This window comes from Panulirus ornatus, chromosome 32, assembly GCF_036320965.1.
Source record: "Panulirus ornatus isolate Po-2019 chromosome 32, ASM3632096v1, whole genome shotgun sequence".
Classification (NCBI taxonomy): Eukaryota; Metazoa; Arthropoda; class Malacostraca; order Decapoda; family Palinuridae; genus Panulirus; species Panulirus ornatus.
Genome location: NC_092255.1, coordinates 14,279,634 through 14,298,117, shown reverse-complemented (window position 1 = coordinate 14,298,117; position 18,484 = coordinate 14,279,634). Strand labels below are relative to the sequence as shown.

Below are 18,484 nucleotides of genomic sequence, written 5' to 3'. Positions count from 1 at the left end.
ATCTTTTCACATGTTTGCTATTCTATTGTTTTTAACAGATAAAGTCACAGGCTAAGGGAGAGGCTGTGAAGGGAGTCCTTTTTGCAAACAAGACTGATCTCACAACAAGACGTCTCGTCAGTCCCAAGGCAGGAAGAGAACTTGCTCAAAAATTGGGGCTAGTATACTTTGAGGGATCAGCAGTAAGTATAACTGATACCCTTTTAGTCTCAGCAAGATCATAGGAAACACTAAGATCATTATTTCAGGTCCAGACTTGTTCTTAAGGGATATAAAACAGATGGTTCGTATGTTCTAAAACAGTTTGTATGAATGCATGAAAGACCACAGGTTATTCTGGAGTACTTGCTGAAATGAAGTTTTAAGTAATTAATTTTCTTATGTTTTTTGCATATCAGTGGTGGCCATTTTTTTTTTTTAAGTATCCTCAGTTAATAGGTTAAAGACATGTAAATTACTGAAGCACAGAGAAAAAATTGGGAAATAATAAAGTTTAGGTGAAGAAGAATTAGAAGCTGAAAAAAGTTAAGCTATTTGGGAGCATTATGGGAAAGCTGAAGTTCAAAGTAGAATAGTGGAACTGAAAAGAATTAAAGGTGCATTGAAAGCTCTTTCCATTGGGAAGATATTAAATGTAGAATGTGCAAGAAGCTTACAGGATGGAGTACTTTTCCCAGCTGTGATATATATTTGTAGAACCTTAGTTTCTTGGGGTGGGGGTGAAAAGAAAATGATGCAGTTGTATACCTTACATAGTAGTTTTGGCATTGGAAATAAGAAAGAGTGAAAAATGAAGATATGAGAAGGATGTTGGTGTGAAGAAATTATATTAAAGATTCATGGCTGTGGGGCAATCTACACTTATGTAGCAGGATGATAATAACAATGATCTGTGCAAGTTAAATTCCATGCCCATTGTGGACTCTTCTTGCTAGCCATTGATGCAACACAAATAAAGGATGAGCCTTTGGAGTGGTTTGGAGGCCTCGGTATCCCTCCACTGACAGTCATGCACTACCTCTTGGGACTCGGAGCATACAAGGTACATCCATAGTGCCCTATTTTATCTTTGTCAGCCTCATCAGCCCACTTTTTGGGGCATTGTATGCTTTCACAATCTATGCAAGTATTCTTATGCCTTTGAAAATGAGGAGAGTGCTCAGTGAGTTTGTCAAATGAAAAAGAGAATCTTTTATTCTGATTTATCTGAAGAGGAAATGTACAATGTTGGTGAGAGTAAGGACACACTTGTGACAATGAGAGATGGACCACATTTAGAACTGCCAAGATCAAATGCAAATTTCATCATTTTTGTGGTTGGAAGGCAGTGATTGTCTCCATTCAGAAACAGGGATTGTAAAGTCTTAATTCATAAGAAAAATAATGGTTATGATATTTTTTATAAATCTCATAATAACTCAAGAGAAAAATGTAATTGGATTACATTTACACTTTTAAGGGAAAGGAACAGCAGAAAAATCCATTGCATTCTGAAAGGTTTAACATAATATGGCCATGTAGTCCACATGACAGTTGATAGGTTGATTAGGTTGAAACATGGTGAAAAGATGAAGGTACAAGGAAAAATGTTAAACTTCTGTAGAGACAGGCTGATACAGTGAGTGAATAGATTTTGGCTAAATGTGTTTTCAGTGAAGAAGTCACATGTGTTTGAGTTAACTGAGATGCTGTAGGCTGTTGATCTTGCTTACATCTTTGTGATGCCTGTTCCCTCCGGTAACTCCCTCAAAGGGGTAGCCCCAGCAAGTCTCCATAATTGGTGAACTCATTTGCCGCTTCTGAAACATTAGTGCATCACCCTTAACAGGCCACTGGCAGAGGGCAACTCTAGTGCAGTATTTCCAGAGGTCCCTATCTAATGTTCCTACTGTCTACTTCTACCTACCCACTCTTCCAACCTACTACTACCTAATGCTCTTGCTTAATATTCTTATCCACTGCTTTTACCTAATGTTCCTGCCTAATGTTTCTAACTACTTCTTTCTATTGCTCCTGCCATTTTGCCATAAGGCAGAACTAGTGCATAGCGCCTACCGTAGGAAAATCTAGAGGTACGAAGAATGAGCTGTGTGAGTTAAGTGTTGTCAAGTGCTGTGTGACAAGTTGAGATTGTATGTTCGTGGACAGAATACCAACAGTCCACATGTGGATGATGCAGAAAGAAGAGGCAGCTAAATGGGTTAAAGGAGTGCAGCTTGACAACCAGTGAACCAGTGAAGTAGTGGCTCACGATGCAGCTCTCATTAATCCCCCTGATACCCAGACCGATATTACTAGTATCATGCCTCCTAGGTTGGTGGCTGCTTACCAACTACTACCCATTAATACATATGGGCATAAAGTTAAAGGTGATGAACATGATGAAGAGAAAGGAAGCTAGGTGTTGTAAAAGTTAATAAATTTAGTAGCAGATTTTCTTACAACTGAATTGCAAAATTGCAGAAGTGGGGAGAGACTAGGAGGAAGAGAGAGAGAGAGAGAGAGAGAGAGAGAGAGAGAGAGAGAGAGAGAGAGAGAGAGAGAGAGAGAGAAGTTATGTGTCTAAGTAAACTAACTATATACTATTTGAGTACAGAGAATGTGTACTTATGAGTTGCTTAGAGAAGATTTTTGCACACCTCTCTATATTGTTAAACAAAGAGATTGGAAATTATGGAAATTAGACATAAATTAGAAATATTTATGCATTGTTAATTGAATTATGGATTTTTTCGAGTTCTTAGATTTATTGGTAGAAGTGTAATCCTCATGAATAATTTTGATTGCATTGTCATTCTAGATACTGAATCATTTTCAAATCATACAGTATGTTATGTTATTCTCAGAATATAACATGAATACTTTCTTAAAATCTTACATTTTTCATCCACAGAAAGACCAAAAAGGAATTGAGGAGCCATTCTTTTTCCTTGTTAATGAGTGGTTCAAGATATACACAGATAAGACACACACATTCAGACTCTTAGCTTAAGGTTAGATAAGATGATTAATTCTTTAGAAAAAGGTAATTTTATCTTAATTTATCACTGTGATCGGTCTGCCATTAAATATTTGTTTTGAACTTAGTATGTTGTAAAGTGTTATATCAGTTTATATTTGGCCAAAGGAAGGAACAGAGAAGAGGGCTGGATGAGGATGTTTCCTCAGAGGCCCAGTCCTCTGTTCTTAATGCTACCTCGCTGACGCGGGAAATGGCGAATAGTATGAAAGAAAAAAAGAATTTGGCCAGAGCATCATGATGCTTTATAAATACAGTAGCAGTAAGAAGGTTTAAAGTGGATGATTTACATTTATGTTTAACAAGAAACAATATCTGTTCTGGTCTTGTGCTTTACAAGACTGGCACCTGGATGTGTGCAAGGGGAGTTGATAAGGTACTTTGCTTCAGCCTTTGGTTTTCTCATATGACATATGTAGAATAGTGTGTGAGATAGAAAAAGGAGGTCTCAGTTCATGACATAGTTTTGTGATTTTTTAATTTTTTCAACATAAATCCAAGATAGAATTTTGGTGTTTAAGGCACTGGACAGACAGGAAGAGGAAATGATAAATGATTTTTTAGAATTGCATGATATTTTCAGGAGTTTGTGGCAGCCTAGGTCTGCTGTCTTTTCATTTACAACACAGTCAAGTATTTGAATAAAGCATTTCTTTGAATTGGTATATTTCTTTTGAAGGATTTCGGTTACTAAACAAATTTTTCTTACATTTTACCATCTGGCATTCCTGCCCTCTAGCCAGCCAGCTGGGATAGGGGCCCCAGGTCTGCAAAATTGATACAAAAAAAAATGCCTGTTTTGCTTTTGAGTTCAAAATAGACAAACAGGGACAAGTAACCAGAAACAAGAGGTGAAGGAAACTCAGCTTGCATTTGTTTTTTCATAGTGAAAGTAACATTTTGAATGATTCCCAGTAACAGTTGTAGACTCTGTTTAGAGATCAGCACTTCAAGATAATGCAGAGGAAGATAAAGAAGATATTGATAAGTTTTTGACAACTGATCTTTGATTACTATTTTCTCATGTAAAGCTAATAATTGCATGCTATAAAGCAGATGGCATCATATTGAAGAGTTCCAGGGTATTTGAATGCTACAAATTAAGGACAAATAAGTTATGTCTGTAGTGTTAGGTTGACGTCTAAGTAGTGTACTGCAATTTGATGAGAACATGGTGTTTAGGCTGAAATCATGTAAGATGATGAATTTTACTTTTTGTTACAATCAAGTCCTGCTCTTTTCCTACCAGAATTGTAGTTGTCTAAGTTCAGATGGGTATTATGTTCTGTTTTGTATCACATTCGTTGGTGATAGTTCAAATACCTTACTAATTACAATTAGTGGTGTATGTTTTTAGTATCCCGGATGTTTTTCGTTTATTGGTTTAGTCAGCTGGGTATGACCATCCTTTCCACTGGCATAGACAAGGCTTACTCAGAACAGTAAACCTACTGGGAATATGCTAGATTCCTTTAGTATTTTATGGTTGCAGGGAAGAATTTTCTCCATTCTTGCTGATGCATGCAACTTTTTGTAAATACAGAATAATCTTTCCTACTTCCTGTAACTTTGTGCTCTCTTAAGATTATGGCCTTGGAAGTTTATTAAACTGAAAGAAAATTTTGAAGGTCAAGAGTTTATTTCAATTAGCTTATATACACTGTAATGACTAAGACCTCTCACTTTCTAACCTTCACCTTCTTTTTACTCTTAAAAACTTAAGATTGTGTGGATAGTGAATTAAGTCAGCCTCTTCATTGGTCTTCAAATGGCACTCACATGAGGCAAGAAATTTAATATGACTCAGATTATTGCTAATTTTTTCCTTTTAAACTTCTTGCTACCTTTTCATTTTCATTTCACATATATATATATTATATATTATACTTTGTCGCTGTCTCCCGCATTTGCGAGGTAGCGCAAGGAAACAGACGAAAGAAATGGCCCAACCCACCCCCATACACATGTATATACATACGTCCACACACGCAAATATACACACCTACACAGCTTTCCATGGTTTACCCCAGCCGCTTCACATGCCTTGATTCAATCCACTGACAGCACGTCAATCCCGGTATACCACATCGCTCCAATTCACTCTATTCCTTGCCCTCCTTTCACCCTCCTGCATGTTCAGGCCCCGATCACACAAAATCTTTTTAACTCCATCTTTCCACCTCCAATTTGGTCTCCCTCTTCTCCTCGTTCCCTCCACCTCCGACACATATATCCTCTTGGTCAATCTTTCCTCACTCATTCTCTCCATGTGCCCAAACCACTTCAAAACACCCTCTTCTGCTCTCTCAACCACGCTCTTTTTATTTCCACACATCTCTCTTACCCTTACGTTACTCACTCGATCAAACCACCTCACACCACACACTGTCCTCAAACATCTCATTTCTAGCACATCCATCCTCCTGCGCACTACTCTATCCATAGCCCACGCCTCGCAACCATACAACATTGTTGGAACCACTATTCCTTCAAACATACCCATTTTTGCTTTCCGAGATAATGTTCTCGACTTCCACACATTCTTCAAGGCCCCCAGAATTTTCGCCCCCTCCCCCACCCTATGATCCACTTCCGCTTCCATGGTTCCATCCGCTGCCAGATCCACTCCCAGATATCTAAAACACTTCACTTCCTCCAGTTTTTCTCCATTCAAACTCACCTCCCAATTGACTTGACCCTCAACCCTACTGTACCTAATAACCTTGCTCTTATTCACATTTACTCTTAACTTTCTTCTTCCACACACTTTACCAAACTCAGTCACCAGCTTCTGCAGTTTCTCACATGAATCAGCCACCAGCGCTGTATCATCAGCGAACAACAACTGACTCACTTCCCAAGCTCTCTCATCCCCAACAGACTTCATACTTGCCCCTCTTTCCAAAACTCTTGCATTTACCTCCCTAACAACCCCATCCATAAACAAATTAAACAACCATGGAGACATCACACACCCCTTGCCGCAAACCTACATTCACTGAGAACCAATCACTTTCCTCTCTTCCTACACGTACACATGCCTTACATCCTCGATAAAAACTTTTCACTGCTTCTAACAACTTTCCTCCCACACCATATATTCTTAATACCTTCCACAGAGCATCTCTATCAACTCTATCATATGCCTTCTCCAGATCCATAAATGCTACATACAAATCCATTTGCTTTTCTAAGTATTTCTCACATACATTCTTCAAAGCAAACACCTGATCCACACATCCTCTACCACTTCTGAAACCACCCTGCTGCATGTAATCATTTTTCACTCTTTGAAGAATATTTCATATGTAATTGTCAGTAGTAATGTACACAGATATGTTCTTTATTTTTATAAGTAAACACCTTTGAATAAAAATGTAAAAAGACTACTTCTGTGTATTGCAAATATTCAGGCTAAAGTCAGGGTATGTTATTTGTCAGTAGTTGGAACATGCTGCATATTTTTCCGTTACTAAGTGGCTTTGGTATCGGAAACCTTCTTATATGTGAATCCAGTCTCTCACAGTACGAAGTGGCATTAACTGAAGAGTGAGAAATATAGGTGAGCAAGAATTTGAAAACCTGTTGTTATGCAGAATTTTTTTCTCCTAGTGTGATCATCATCACATTCGTAGACGAATAGTCTTACTGACCAGGAACTATATAGACTTTATCCTTCAAAAAAAATGCAGATTGCTGCAGTAGTAGATGGCATTCTATTCTTCTCCCTCATATTCATCATATCATTCTCCCATCTATGGCATTGGCAGCTTGCTTTCCAGACTGTTATTGATCCACTAAATGGATTGGGAGGGAGGAAATACCCCATGGAACTGATGATATTCATTAAAATTGGATATGATTTTTTTCTTTATCAAAGTTGGTTTTCCCTGTATGATAAATGGTCACATTCAAGGATTCCCACATTGACTAGGAGGAGTGAACAAGGCTTTCCATCTACAGTCTTAAGAATCAGATCCATAATGATAAAAATCAAAGCATTACATACCTCCTAATGTTTGTAAGTGTTACAGCAAACTTGCTGAAAAGACAAAACATCCTTAGCTACCCGAGGACTTTGAGTCACAAGTGTACATATAGTGTATGAAAAGAATGACACTCATATAATTTGATCCTTTGAATTTGTACCAGGGAGAAAATGTCTTCCCAGAACAAATTGAATTAGCAGAATATGAAATATAGAAAAAGATCATGAACATCCACAGCCATTAAAACGCAGCACAGAGGACAACCATGTCGTGGAAAAATTACTTCACAGTCTCAAATACATAAACAGAATTTATACTTTTACTTTCCTACCCTAGGATTCCCATTTGTTAGGGCTTCTGTGACACTCATATGGCTGGACCACATGTTGAGAAGTGTGCTGATAGTTTGTTTTGAGGGGAGTGCAGTGCTAGTGAGCAGTAGGTTTTCAGTTACGAAGTTGCATCTTGTGCATGAGGGGGCTTGTGTTGCATCAGTGTTTTAGATGTTGGAGAAATGAGTAATGTCCAGGATGTAGATGTGAAAGTATAACTTACTCATGTCAAAGGAGTGCAGTTTCATATGGCTGTACATCTGGTGGAGTGAGTGTAAGACTGGGTTGGAGGGGCAATCATTTATTACCTGCCAAGTGACTACTCTGTGTATGTTTTGTCACAATCCTTTTTGTTGTGTTGCAAGGAATTGAGTGTTGAGTGTGTTGACTTGAGATTACATTGGAAATATTTTTTGTTTTGTTGTGTAGGTGTTAAATGTTTGTTATGGCTAGGCAGCTGGTGAATGTCTAGAGCCTTGTTTTTTATAGTTTACAGTTTTATTTGCTTTTGATAGGATGGATGACCAGGTAAGAGGCATAGTTTACAAAGCAGTAGGTGAACTATTTGTTGAAGGATACTGAAGGATGTTTTATGGTTAAGTGAAATGATATGGTGTGTAAATAACAGAAGTGTGTTAAACAAAATCTCACCCGCTGTGAACACTGTACTCCTAAAGAATGGAAATGAATCATTTTATTTGAAAATAATGATGAATCTTTGTATATGATATTTAATGTGAGCATTTACATGAGTTATATATGTGAATGAGAACCACCTCAGTTTTCAGTATTCTAGTGCAAGGAAGTGAGTTTAAGACTGTTGTGAGTTAGAATGAAATGAAGGCCATTAATGGAAAAGTAAGGAAGAGGGCGAATATGGTGGAAGTGAAATGCATGAAGACTATATAGTGTAAGGCACATTTATTGTGTAAAGAATGACAGTTTACAAGAGAGATAGGTAATCACTGCACAGTAGTTTGGTTGAGAAGGCTGACCAGAGTGTGTTGAAATGGTTTGGACATGTAGAGAGGATGAATAATATGGATTATTCAAGATGATTTATATGTCAGCACAAGAAGAAGTGAGGAAGGGAGAAGAAGAGAGAGATTCTGCTATCCTTAACTTCATTTCCATTATTGTGGGTTGAGCACAAGCCTATTAATTCACTCATCCTCAAGATGTGCTCAGCATGTTAAAGTGAACAAAGGCTTCCACACTGATATAAGTGCTTCAATTCAGTGTATACCAACCTGATTTGCCAATGACATTGCCATACACACCTCTTTTCTTGCACACAAAGCAACTCCAGTGCACCCAATCAATCATCATGCCTGTGGCTTCTTCATCTGAAATACCCTTGGCTTCAGATAATTCCTTGTGCATCTGTCAGTCTCATTTATGGCTTACCCCTCCATTTTGTACCTTCAACCTTGTATTTGTATAAGTTTCACCTGTTATCTACCATCCATGCTTGCTCATATCATCTTAAATATGCTTTCATCTGTGCATCCTCATAATGATTTCTTGACATCCATTCTTTCTCATCATTTGTACTCTAATTTTTTTAATTCCACGGATACTACACAAGTTTTCCATTGTATGGTATTGAATGTTCTACACATTTCGTTTGTCTCATAGAATCTACCAAAAAGCTATACACCTTGGATGTCCCACATCCTTGGTTAACAATTCAATGTTCGTAAAGGACTCATGAGGGAAAACTACTGCAGCACCTGTGATGGAAAGGAGATATGAAAGTCTTACTTAGGTTGCATGTAATTATAAGACTGCAAATAGATTAACTTAAAGGAAATGTTATGAAGTATTTCTTGGATCATTTAATTCCTGCCCTGTAGTTATCCTGTGTCTAGAGTGATTTCCTCACTCTCCATAATATTTTGTCCAAGTACCAAATGACATCTCAGGCTGAACACCTGGCCCAATTAACCACTCCCAGGTGATTGGGTCATACTGGCATGTATTGTGAAAGTGTATGGGGTCATAGAAATATCCCTATCACATGAAAAAGGTGTCAAGGATTATTTGGTTGGAGGATGTGTCTTGAAGTAGCTAGCCTTAATGACCCTGGCAGCAGATAGGGCCTTAATAACCAACCAACCTTCTAGGTGTACATACCATGGCCAGCATCTTTACTCATCATGAGTAGTTCTTAGAACCAACCTGTATACAATCAAAATCCATGGAAGACATACAACATAAATTTACAGGGTAAGTGACAAATGACTGTCAAGAAAACTACCAGCACACATTTGTAATAGAATTACACTCAAGTGTACACAGCAAAATGAAATCTTTATACACCTACTTTACTGTTACAGTGGGGAATTTCTGACAAATCACAACAGATAAAAGAATAAGGTATGATTATCCAAAGTGTAGACCACTTAAGTGCATTGTATAATAATTGCATTTTTTCATAATATTTGAATATCAGGCAGTATGAAGTACAGAAATCCATACTCAAACAAGGAGTCCCAAATGCCCAGCATTTGCCACCACTTTCCATACCAGAAAGTGCTCCTATTTCAATCCCCCCATAACTATTCTTCTAACCAAAGCCTCCTGAAGTCATTTTCTCCAGAGCAGCCTTCACAAAATGCCTCGTCCATTGTCACACCTCAGCAAGACTAGTTGGAAAGTAAGAGATCCAAGCACCTTTACTACAGGTCCAAGTTTCAGCTCTAGGATCACATCTACCTCACTTGACATGCAAGAGAGGATGGATAGGGAGAAGATTGGAGTTGGTAAAGTTTCCAGGTACAATGCCTTCTCACCATACCCTTTTCCCACGTCAATTCACATTTATGAAAGAAGATATAACCCAATAAGAAACCATTTATGGAGTGACATAGTCCATGTTGTGACCTGAAGTACTCGACTGCATATTCCTATAACTCAGCGATCTATCTTATACACACGATACTGGTGGCAAACTGCTGAATGATTCTGGAACACAACCTCAAGCAAACTCTTACAACACATTAGGTTTTATCCCTTCAAAGATTCACTATGAAACCTCCAGAATATCTGTTTCCCGTTCCATTAGTGTCTCTATGGATAGCAACAGTTTTTCTTTGTCCACTTAGAAAAGAAAAAAGATTGAATATGTTAACATCACAGGAATTAGATTTAGACAAAAACGGCGAGATAAAAGCGAAAAAAATAGTTTGAAAGGCATTTGAATGAGTCAGTTTAAGACCCTCTAACCCAGTAGGATTTATGGCAAATGGTGAATGTGGTTGATGGTACGGGGATCTACCATTGTAAAACAGAAGTGAGGATGATAGACGAATGATTTCTTATGGTAAGCAGTAGAGATCCGTTGTGTGTGAAGGTTCAGAAACATTACCAAGCTTTGCATAAGATTACTTGGTGTTAAAGATTAAGAATTGGTACACATTCGATATAAGTTTGGGTGAAGTGAAAGGCTCATTGTACTTTTCTGCCTCGTCTTCAAGGGAATGAACATACTGACAAGATCTGTTCTTATTAGTAACATTGAACTTACTAATTAACTAACCAAATTAAAAGCGAATTTTGTCACTGACAAATTTCATTGCTGACGAAATCTATTACTTTTTGATTATTCACGAATCTGGCAACTGAACGTCGGTGAAAAACGCTATACTGGCCAAGTCTGTTCTAAATTTTACTTTCACTAAGTGCTGGTTATTGGGCTTTATCGGTCCTCATAACATTTGGTAGATTAATTGCACGATCTATTCCATTTTGTGTGTTGCTAGCATTCAGTAATATTAGATTTATGACGTAGCTTTCAGTTATCATTATCAAAATTATAAGATACTCTGTAGGCTTGCAACTGCACACAGACACTGAATTGATATGAGAATTCAGATTTTAAAAGTATTTTTAACAATATGTTCAAGTACTTACACTGAATCGGTATCGACGCTTCTTTATAAATGACTCAATTATCCGCTGAAGTAACATACAGTTACTTGTATAACATAATATGCAGATATAGATTAACAATTTTAGAAATAAATCTTAGGTAGTATATTGTTCCCCCTCCTATATTGACTGTTTTCTACAATGTTATTTCCTATCGTTTTCTATGTCTACGCACGTGAAACGCTCCTAGAAATGGTGCTGAAGATGCGTTAGTAATATGATTTTGGGTTCTATCATTCCTATGTAAGAGACTCATATTTTACGTACTTGTCCCAAATTTCAGAAGATTTTTATGTCTATCTATTTTCATAGATATAGCAATTATTGGTTTGGTCAAAATAACAAGTGGACGGGAAAAAATCCCTTTGCTTCAAATGACTCAACTCAATTTTAAACCATGAATGAACTTGAATCATCTTGATTTTTTCTTCCATATCTAACCGAAGACGATATGTTACACTTCTTCTCTATATCATAATATGTGATGGGACTTTGTAAGTGTTTATTTACAGATTTTGTGCTCGAAAAGAAGAGAAATACGTTGAAAAATCCGAAATGTTTGAAAGTTCATTGTGTCCGGAACTATTCATGAGACTGAGACCGAAGTGAACTCCTGTCAATAGAACCCCGTGGTTTTTACTGTCCTCAGGATTCACTCAGGTAAGGTCTTTGTTCTCCTAGAGCCTTAGATGTCCACGTTTATTTCTTCGGGTGGGAGAGAGGGAGCAGAGTCCACTTTGGATGTGTTCTAGAGTAAATTTATAGTGGATGACTGAAAGACTTTGTTTAAGATTTTACGATGCCAGTCCACATTCAGGACAAAGTGATCAACATTGTCAACAAATGGCGGATTTGTAGTTGCAGGCGCTGGAAACCAGTTAGAAAAAAAGTTACTTGAAGTGTATTCACAGTCGAATATGTTTTGATTGCCAGAGATCTGCGGCATATGGGATACTTGATGTACGACAGTGCCTTATCGCCAGTATAGAACTTGTCACGCTTTTTTTTTTTTTCGAAACGTAAACTGGACGGAGTTGAGAACTCCTCATTACGCTGTGGATCACTTGGTTTTTGATTATTTATTCTTGGCAAACTCATTTTCTCGAGGAGTTTTGGTTTCACTGAATGGGTATGTACTCCAGGTATGAGATACGGCGTGAAAGACAGAAGTTTGAGAGTCCAGTGCCGCGCGTCGTTAACCTTTTACCGTAACGACCACTTCGTTATCTTGCGCCACCATCAATTGAATGAACTTCGTAGATAGCTAATTGAACTTGACCTAGTGGCCAGGGCTTAAAGGCAGTAGGAAAATAGATTAGTTTCTCAGTTAAGCTTACGTAATCTAATTTGACATTGATCACTCACTTCTGCCTCAGGATTCCCTCTTTATCTTTTTGGGGCTTCTGCTGCACTCTGGAAGCCGGCCATGTCCGTCCACCAGTGTGGGCGTCTTTATGCAGAGAGCGTAGGGAAATTAGGTAATAAGTATTCGGTATATTTCACTGTAGTAGTTGCGTCGTTGGCGTGAAGGGTCTTGGGATAAGTTGAATTGGTGTTTGTAGTGTTGTAAGGGACGAGTAATACCCAGTGTGAAGGCGGGAGAATGTGATTCTTGCGTGTCTGGAGTGTGATTTCTGATGAGTGTAGGTCGACTGAGGTGGAGTTTAAGCCTGGGTTAGTAGGGCGGTTGTTTATTGGCTTTAAATTTATTTCGATGCGCTGTTATTTAGTGCTATGATTAATAGGGGTGGTGCAAAGGTAAGCATTTTATCTCTACTTGAGGGTTGGTGGTTGCTCATGGAGTGGTTTGGGTTGGAGGAGTTTAGTTTTGTACCATTAAGTGTCAAGCATTTTGAGGTAGGATTTATTGAGAGGTTCTTTGTTTCAGTCTGTAGGTATTGGGTATGTATGGTAGCTGAGCGGCCAGTGTTTGTTCTGAGGGCACTATATTGTGTTGCTTGTAGCTTTGTTGTAGTTGTCTTCGCGAGAACAGAAGACCATGCAGGGAAGTGGAGCCGAGAAATTGTTTGTAAAGGATTTCGAGGGATTCTTTTTCTTATCAAAATCTTGTTCCCTTTCATGTTGTGAGGGAATTTACTATGTTTTCCTCCTGTGATTGTGTTATTAACAATTGCCCATTGAAGGTGACTGGAGGGTGTTACCATAATTTGTGTTTGTGGCCAAACTAGCGATTAAAGACTCGTGTGTGGAGATGCAGGTAGTCTGGGTGTGCCATTGTTCATACTGTGTAATGTTGTGCTGCATGTTTGATGTTAATACTGTGTTGTTAGGGTGTTGTACTGTGATTGTGAGGTCGTCTGCAGATGAAAGGATCATTAGAGGTAAGAGGAGGTCGTGGAGGAAGAGATTTGAAAAGGCTGGAGAAAATTGGATATGTATAATTATGGGCTCCCGTGGTGTATCTGTTAGCGTTCCTGACCGTAACGCATTCACGGGCCGCCCAGGGTCGAGTGCATTGGTTCAAATCCTGGTTGCGGCAGTAGGTCCACAGTCAATCCAGCTGTTCATCCACCCTTTGGTGTTGGTCGATAAAATGGGTACCTGGAAATGGGATGTTACGATATGGGATCGGATTTGTCCTCTGTCGTTCTTCAGCTGCGCGGGCTGGAGGTGTATGGGATACTCTGCAGAAGGACGGAGGAAAATTATGTACAGGCGATATAGACTAAAATTGATTTGGATTTGCTCTTACGTTAGTAAATTTGTATGTGATGCGACTGTGACTCAGGGCTAATGATAGACCGGGATTTCATTTTTGCGATTGGGTTATCCCTTTGATTACACTGTCGGTGTCGTATTGGCTGCGATTTTCACTTTTCTCAGCACCATTATACAGTTCCATTAAGTTGAGACGTTTTGGAAATTTACGTGGGTTTATTTGGACCTGTAGTGTGTTGATGTACCATAAAAGCCACCTAGCATCGCTGACTTGTAACAAAATATGAAAAATCAATGTTTGCAAGTGAAGCTAATAAATTTGATCTCTCTTGACTTTACAGTAAATCATTGTGGAGGCAAATAACATTGGAAATATCAGCTTTGATAAAGTTTTTTTTGCTCTTTGCTGCAGAAATGTTGAAAATATCTCGTATGTTGCGCTGCAATGCAAAAGATTACATCACGGTAAATTTTGAAACGAGATTGTCTTGGCGAAGTTGATAATTCCTGCTTCTGATGTATGAAATAGCTTTCAAGGCATGAAAAAACTTAGAATTTTGATGTTAGGAAATTCATTACATAAGCAGGACAAATGCCATAACTAGTGCATCTCCATTTGAAGATGTAGAAAATCATGATCTTGGTATTGTAATGAGATAATTTTAAACTGAACTTTCAATCCTATCTTGATGCAAGTGCTTTTGAGTTTGTCTCATGTCTGCACAAAGGCTTTCCTCAATCATGGGTGTGTGTGTGTGTGTGTGTGTGTGACTAAATGACTATCTTTTTCAGTGTGCTTAGTTTTAACAACATTTAATTACCAAAATTTTCATCCTAATGTTTCTTTGGTGAGGGACAGTATTGCTTGCATGTATGTATTGAGACACTTGTATGAATGTTAGATAATTGGAAAAACGTAGTTTAATGGTAAAAGGTAATAATAATGCAGTATTGTGCACTGATTGCAACATCTTATTAACAGAACCTCTGCCCCAACACACACACACACACACACTTTTAGTTTAACTAGGCACTTTTTTTTTTTCAGATGCTGGCCACTGCTGGACCATCATGTTGGAAGCAAATGACATCAAGAAACAGTAACAGCTGTGATCATATGGCGCCGTCTTAGACCTTATAAAAGAAATTCTTTGATGAAAGTGTCTTATCTTATATGCTACCCCTCCATTGAGGTGTGCTTACAGTTTTGTCAGGTCTTGGTAGAATTAGATTTGCTTGAATTTTTCTTTATATTCTTGATAATCTGTAATCATAATTGCAAATGAAGATGTGAATTTAAACCTCTGGTTCAGCAAGGCCTATGATGGGACAGTTTACAGAACAAAGAGATAATTTGTTTGCATATAAAAATAACAAAACCTTCTCTTCTATGCTGTAACAACCTAAGGAAACTGCATGATGACATTATAGATAATGGCTTTTTTATTTATTTTTTTTTAGTGTTTTGATTTATGAAATGCCTGCTGGTTAACAGTTTTAGAATCATACATTTCTTTACAGGTATTTTGCATGACACACTTCAAGTTGGCCAACTACAGGTATACCATTTGGTAGAGCAGGAATGGCTACAGATTTAACAGGTGTGTGTGATGATTCTTCTTTTGCAGTTAAATTATGGTAACTAGTTGATTATACAAAGAGAATGAAAAAAAGTAGAATCTTGAGAGATAGTATGTTGTGGTAAAGCTGATAATGCTTCCCTTTAAAGGATAAAGGGTTAAAAAAGTTTATTCTTTCACCCTTGTCTGCCATTTCCTCCATTAGTCAGGTAGCACCAGGAACAGATGGAAAAAGGCCAAATTTGCTCACAACTATTCTATAGGTGTCATGTGCAATGCACCAAAACCACATCCCCAGGCACAACTAGGTCCCACAGACCTTTCCATTATATCTCCTAGGTGCTTCACAGGCCTTGGTTCAGTCCATTGATGGCACATTTCTCCCTGTATATAACTTCATTCCAGTTCACTCTATCACGTGTTAGCCTTTCACCCTCCTGCATGTCTCCAACCATTCAGAAAGTATTTTTCACTCCACCATTCCATCTCCAATTTGGTCTCCCCCTTCTCCTTTTCCCATTCAATTCTGACACATATATTCTCTGTCAACCTCTCCTCACTCATTCTTTCTGTATGTCAAAACCATTTCAGCCCTCTAAACCTTACCACTTGTATTACCACACCTTTCTTTCCCTTTTCTTACTCAGTTAAACAAAAAATAAGTTGTTAGGGTATGAATTAATTTCTACAAGAACACAAAATCTTATAGAGCTTTTATTTTTTTTTATCTTGGAAGCAGTGGAGTATAGTGTGTGAGGTAGTGCTAGGAAAAGACAACAAAGGCCACATTTGTTCACACTCAGTCTCTAGCTGTCATGTATAATGCACTGAAACCACAGCTCCCTTTCCACATCCAGGACCCACAGAACTTTCCATGGTTTACCCCAGACGCTTCACACGCCCTGGTTCAATCCATTGACAGCACATCGACCCTGGTATACCACATTGTTCCAATTCACTCTATTCCTTGCATGCCTTTCACCCTCCTGCATGTTCAGGCCCCGATCACTCAAAATCTTTTTCACTCCATCTTTCCATCTTTCCATTTGGTCTCCCACTTCTCGTTCCCTCCACCTCTGACACATACATCCTTTTGGTCAATCTTTCCTCACTCATTCTCTCCATATGACCACACCATTTCAAAACACCCTCTTCTGCTCTCTCCACCACACTCTTTTTATTACCACACATCTCTTACCCTATTATTACTTACTCAATCAAACCACCTCACACCACATATTGTCCTCAAACATCTCATTTCCAGCACATCCACCCTCCTGCGCACAACTCTATCTATAGCCCACACCTCACAACCATATATCATTGTTGAAAGAATACTTCCCACACATTCCTCACGTCATAGAAGGCGACTAAAGGGGACGGACGGGAGCGGGGGTTGGAAACCCTCCCCTCCTTGTATTTTAACTTTCTCAAAGGGGAAACAGAAGAAGGAGTCATGCGGGGAGTGTTCATCCTCCCCAAAGGCTTAGATTGGAGTGTCTAAATGTGTGTGGATGTAACCAAGATGAGAAAAAAGGAGAGATAGGTAGTATGTTTGAGGAAAGGAACCTGGATGTTTTGGCTCTGAGTGAAACAAAGCTCTAGGGTAAAGGGGAAGAGTGGTTTAGGAATGTCTTGGGAGTAAAGTCAGGGGTTAGTGAGAGGACAAGAGCAAGGGACTAAATTTTCATGCCAACATATTCTCCACTTGATTTCATAAGTCTTTTGGAATTCATGGTCACTGTGGTTTCCTTTCCTTAAGTAAATTCATGTACCCTCTTATCTTGTGATTCACTGTGGTTTCCTTTCCTTAAGTAAATTCATGTACCCTTTTATCTTGTGATTTCTCCTGGATCTCTTCCTCTTCTTAATACTCTTGATTTCTGCTTGTCAACCATATTAGTGTCTCCTGATGCCTATCCCTCACTTCTGTTCATTGTTCTTGGTCTCGGTCTCTGTGCTTCAGCTCCACCTGCTTAGTTGACTCACCCTCATCATTGTCTCCTCTCAAATTAATACCCTGGTCTCTATTCTTCAGACCCAGAAGTATCTCCTTCTGTTCCGTATTCCTATATACTATCCTCAGTTTTTGTGCCCAGCTACATAAGGTGGATCAAGTATGTACAGCTTCTCAGTTCACTCACACATCCTTGGTTATGTTCATTGTGAAAGTGAACATGGGCTTCCAGACAAATGGTGCAAAAACTGTGAAAATTGACACAACAATATTGTTAAGAATGTAGATCCATTTCAGGTAATGGGAAGTGGAGTTAAAGATAAATGTCAAGAAGGTACATTTATAGAATAAGTTCTTCACAGTACTTACAAAGAGTGAGTATAAACTATGTAGATCAGGAAGAGTTGAAAAGGAAGGGGTTATGAAAAGTGAGGTGTGCCCTCTCTGTGTGTGAAAGATGGAGAAAAACTTTAAATCATGTTCAGGTTACTGTGGATTACAATAAAAACAGGAGCACATATCGTGATGCAGATATTGGGATATGCAACAATAGATGACTAGAGGGAAGAAATAAAAATGTATTTGGAAAAGATATTTGCCTGTGAAATGAATACAAAAGACAACTATATATGAAAAAGTAACTGAAGTAGCAGATGTAAAAGTGTACATGTAGAGAACCTATTGAAACGAGGCAGAAAAAGCGAGGTATAAAAATACCTTTATCAAGCAAAAACATGAATAACTACACATAGGTTATATATTATTCATCTCCAGATTATTCAAAAATGGAAAGGTGGATGTCCCAAGTGATGAAGCCAGATTTATGCCTGTGGAGATGGTAATAAGATAGTTCATGTAAAATAATAGGAAAGATGCAGGAAAATTCAAATGTGTACACGAATGATATGAAAGACAAGTGTGATATGGGAGACTGAGGATTAGAAAGAGGAACAAAATGAAAAATTCTGTAAGAGAAATGTAAACATGAGTTTAGT

The 18,484-nt window shown here is 38.3% G+C and overlaps 1 protein-coding gene across 8 annotated transcripts in view; it reads left to right on the top strand.

The window, feature by feature from the left end:
* The window catches only part of LOC139759058 (intraflagellar transport protein 27 homolog), a 225,593-nt gene that overhangs the window by 125,580 nt on the left and 81,529 nt on the right, over nucleotides 1–18,484 (top strand). For 4 of the 8 annotated variants that reach the window (XR_011714988.1, XR_011714986.1, XR_011714987.1 and 1 more), the window contains exons 5-7: nucleotides 39–182; nucleotides 15,001–15,145; nucleotides 15,474–15,553. Coding sequence is in view for 4 of the 8 variants with exons in the window: in XM_071680977.1 (XP_071537078.1) it covers nucleotides 39–182; nucleotides 2,894–2,992 (243 nt within the window). In the remaining 4 variants the exon portion in view is untranslated. Of the gene's footprint in view, nucleotides 1–38; nucleotides 183–2,893; nucleotides 4,013–15,000; nucleotides 15,146–15,473; nucleotides 15,554–18,484 lie in introns of those variants that run through there. The other 4 variants (XM_071680977.1, XM_071680976.1, XM_071680978.1 and 1 more) reach the window with 1 other exon arrangement.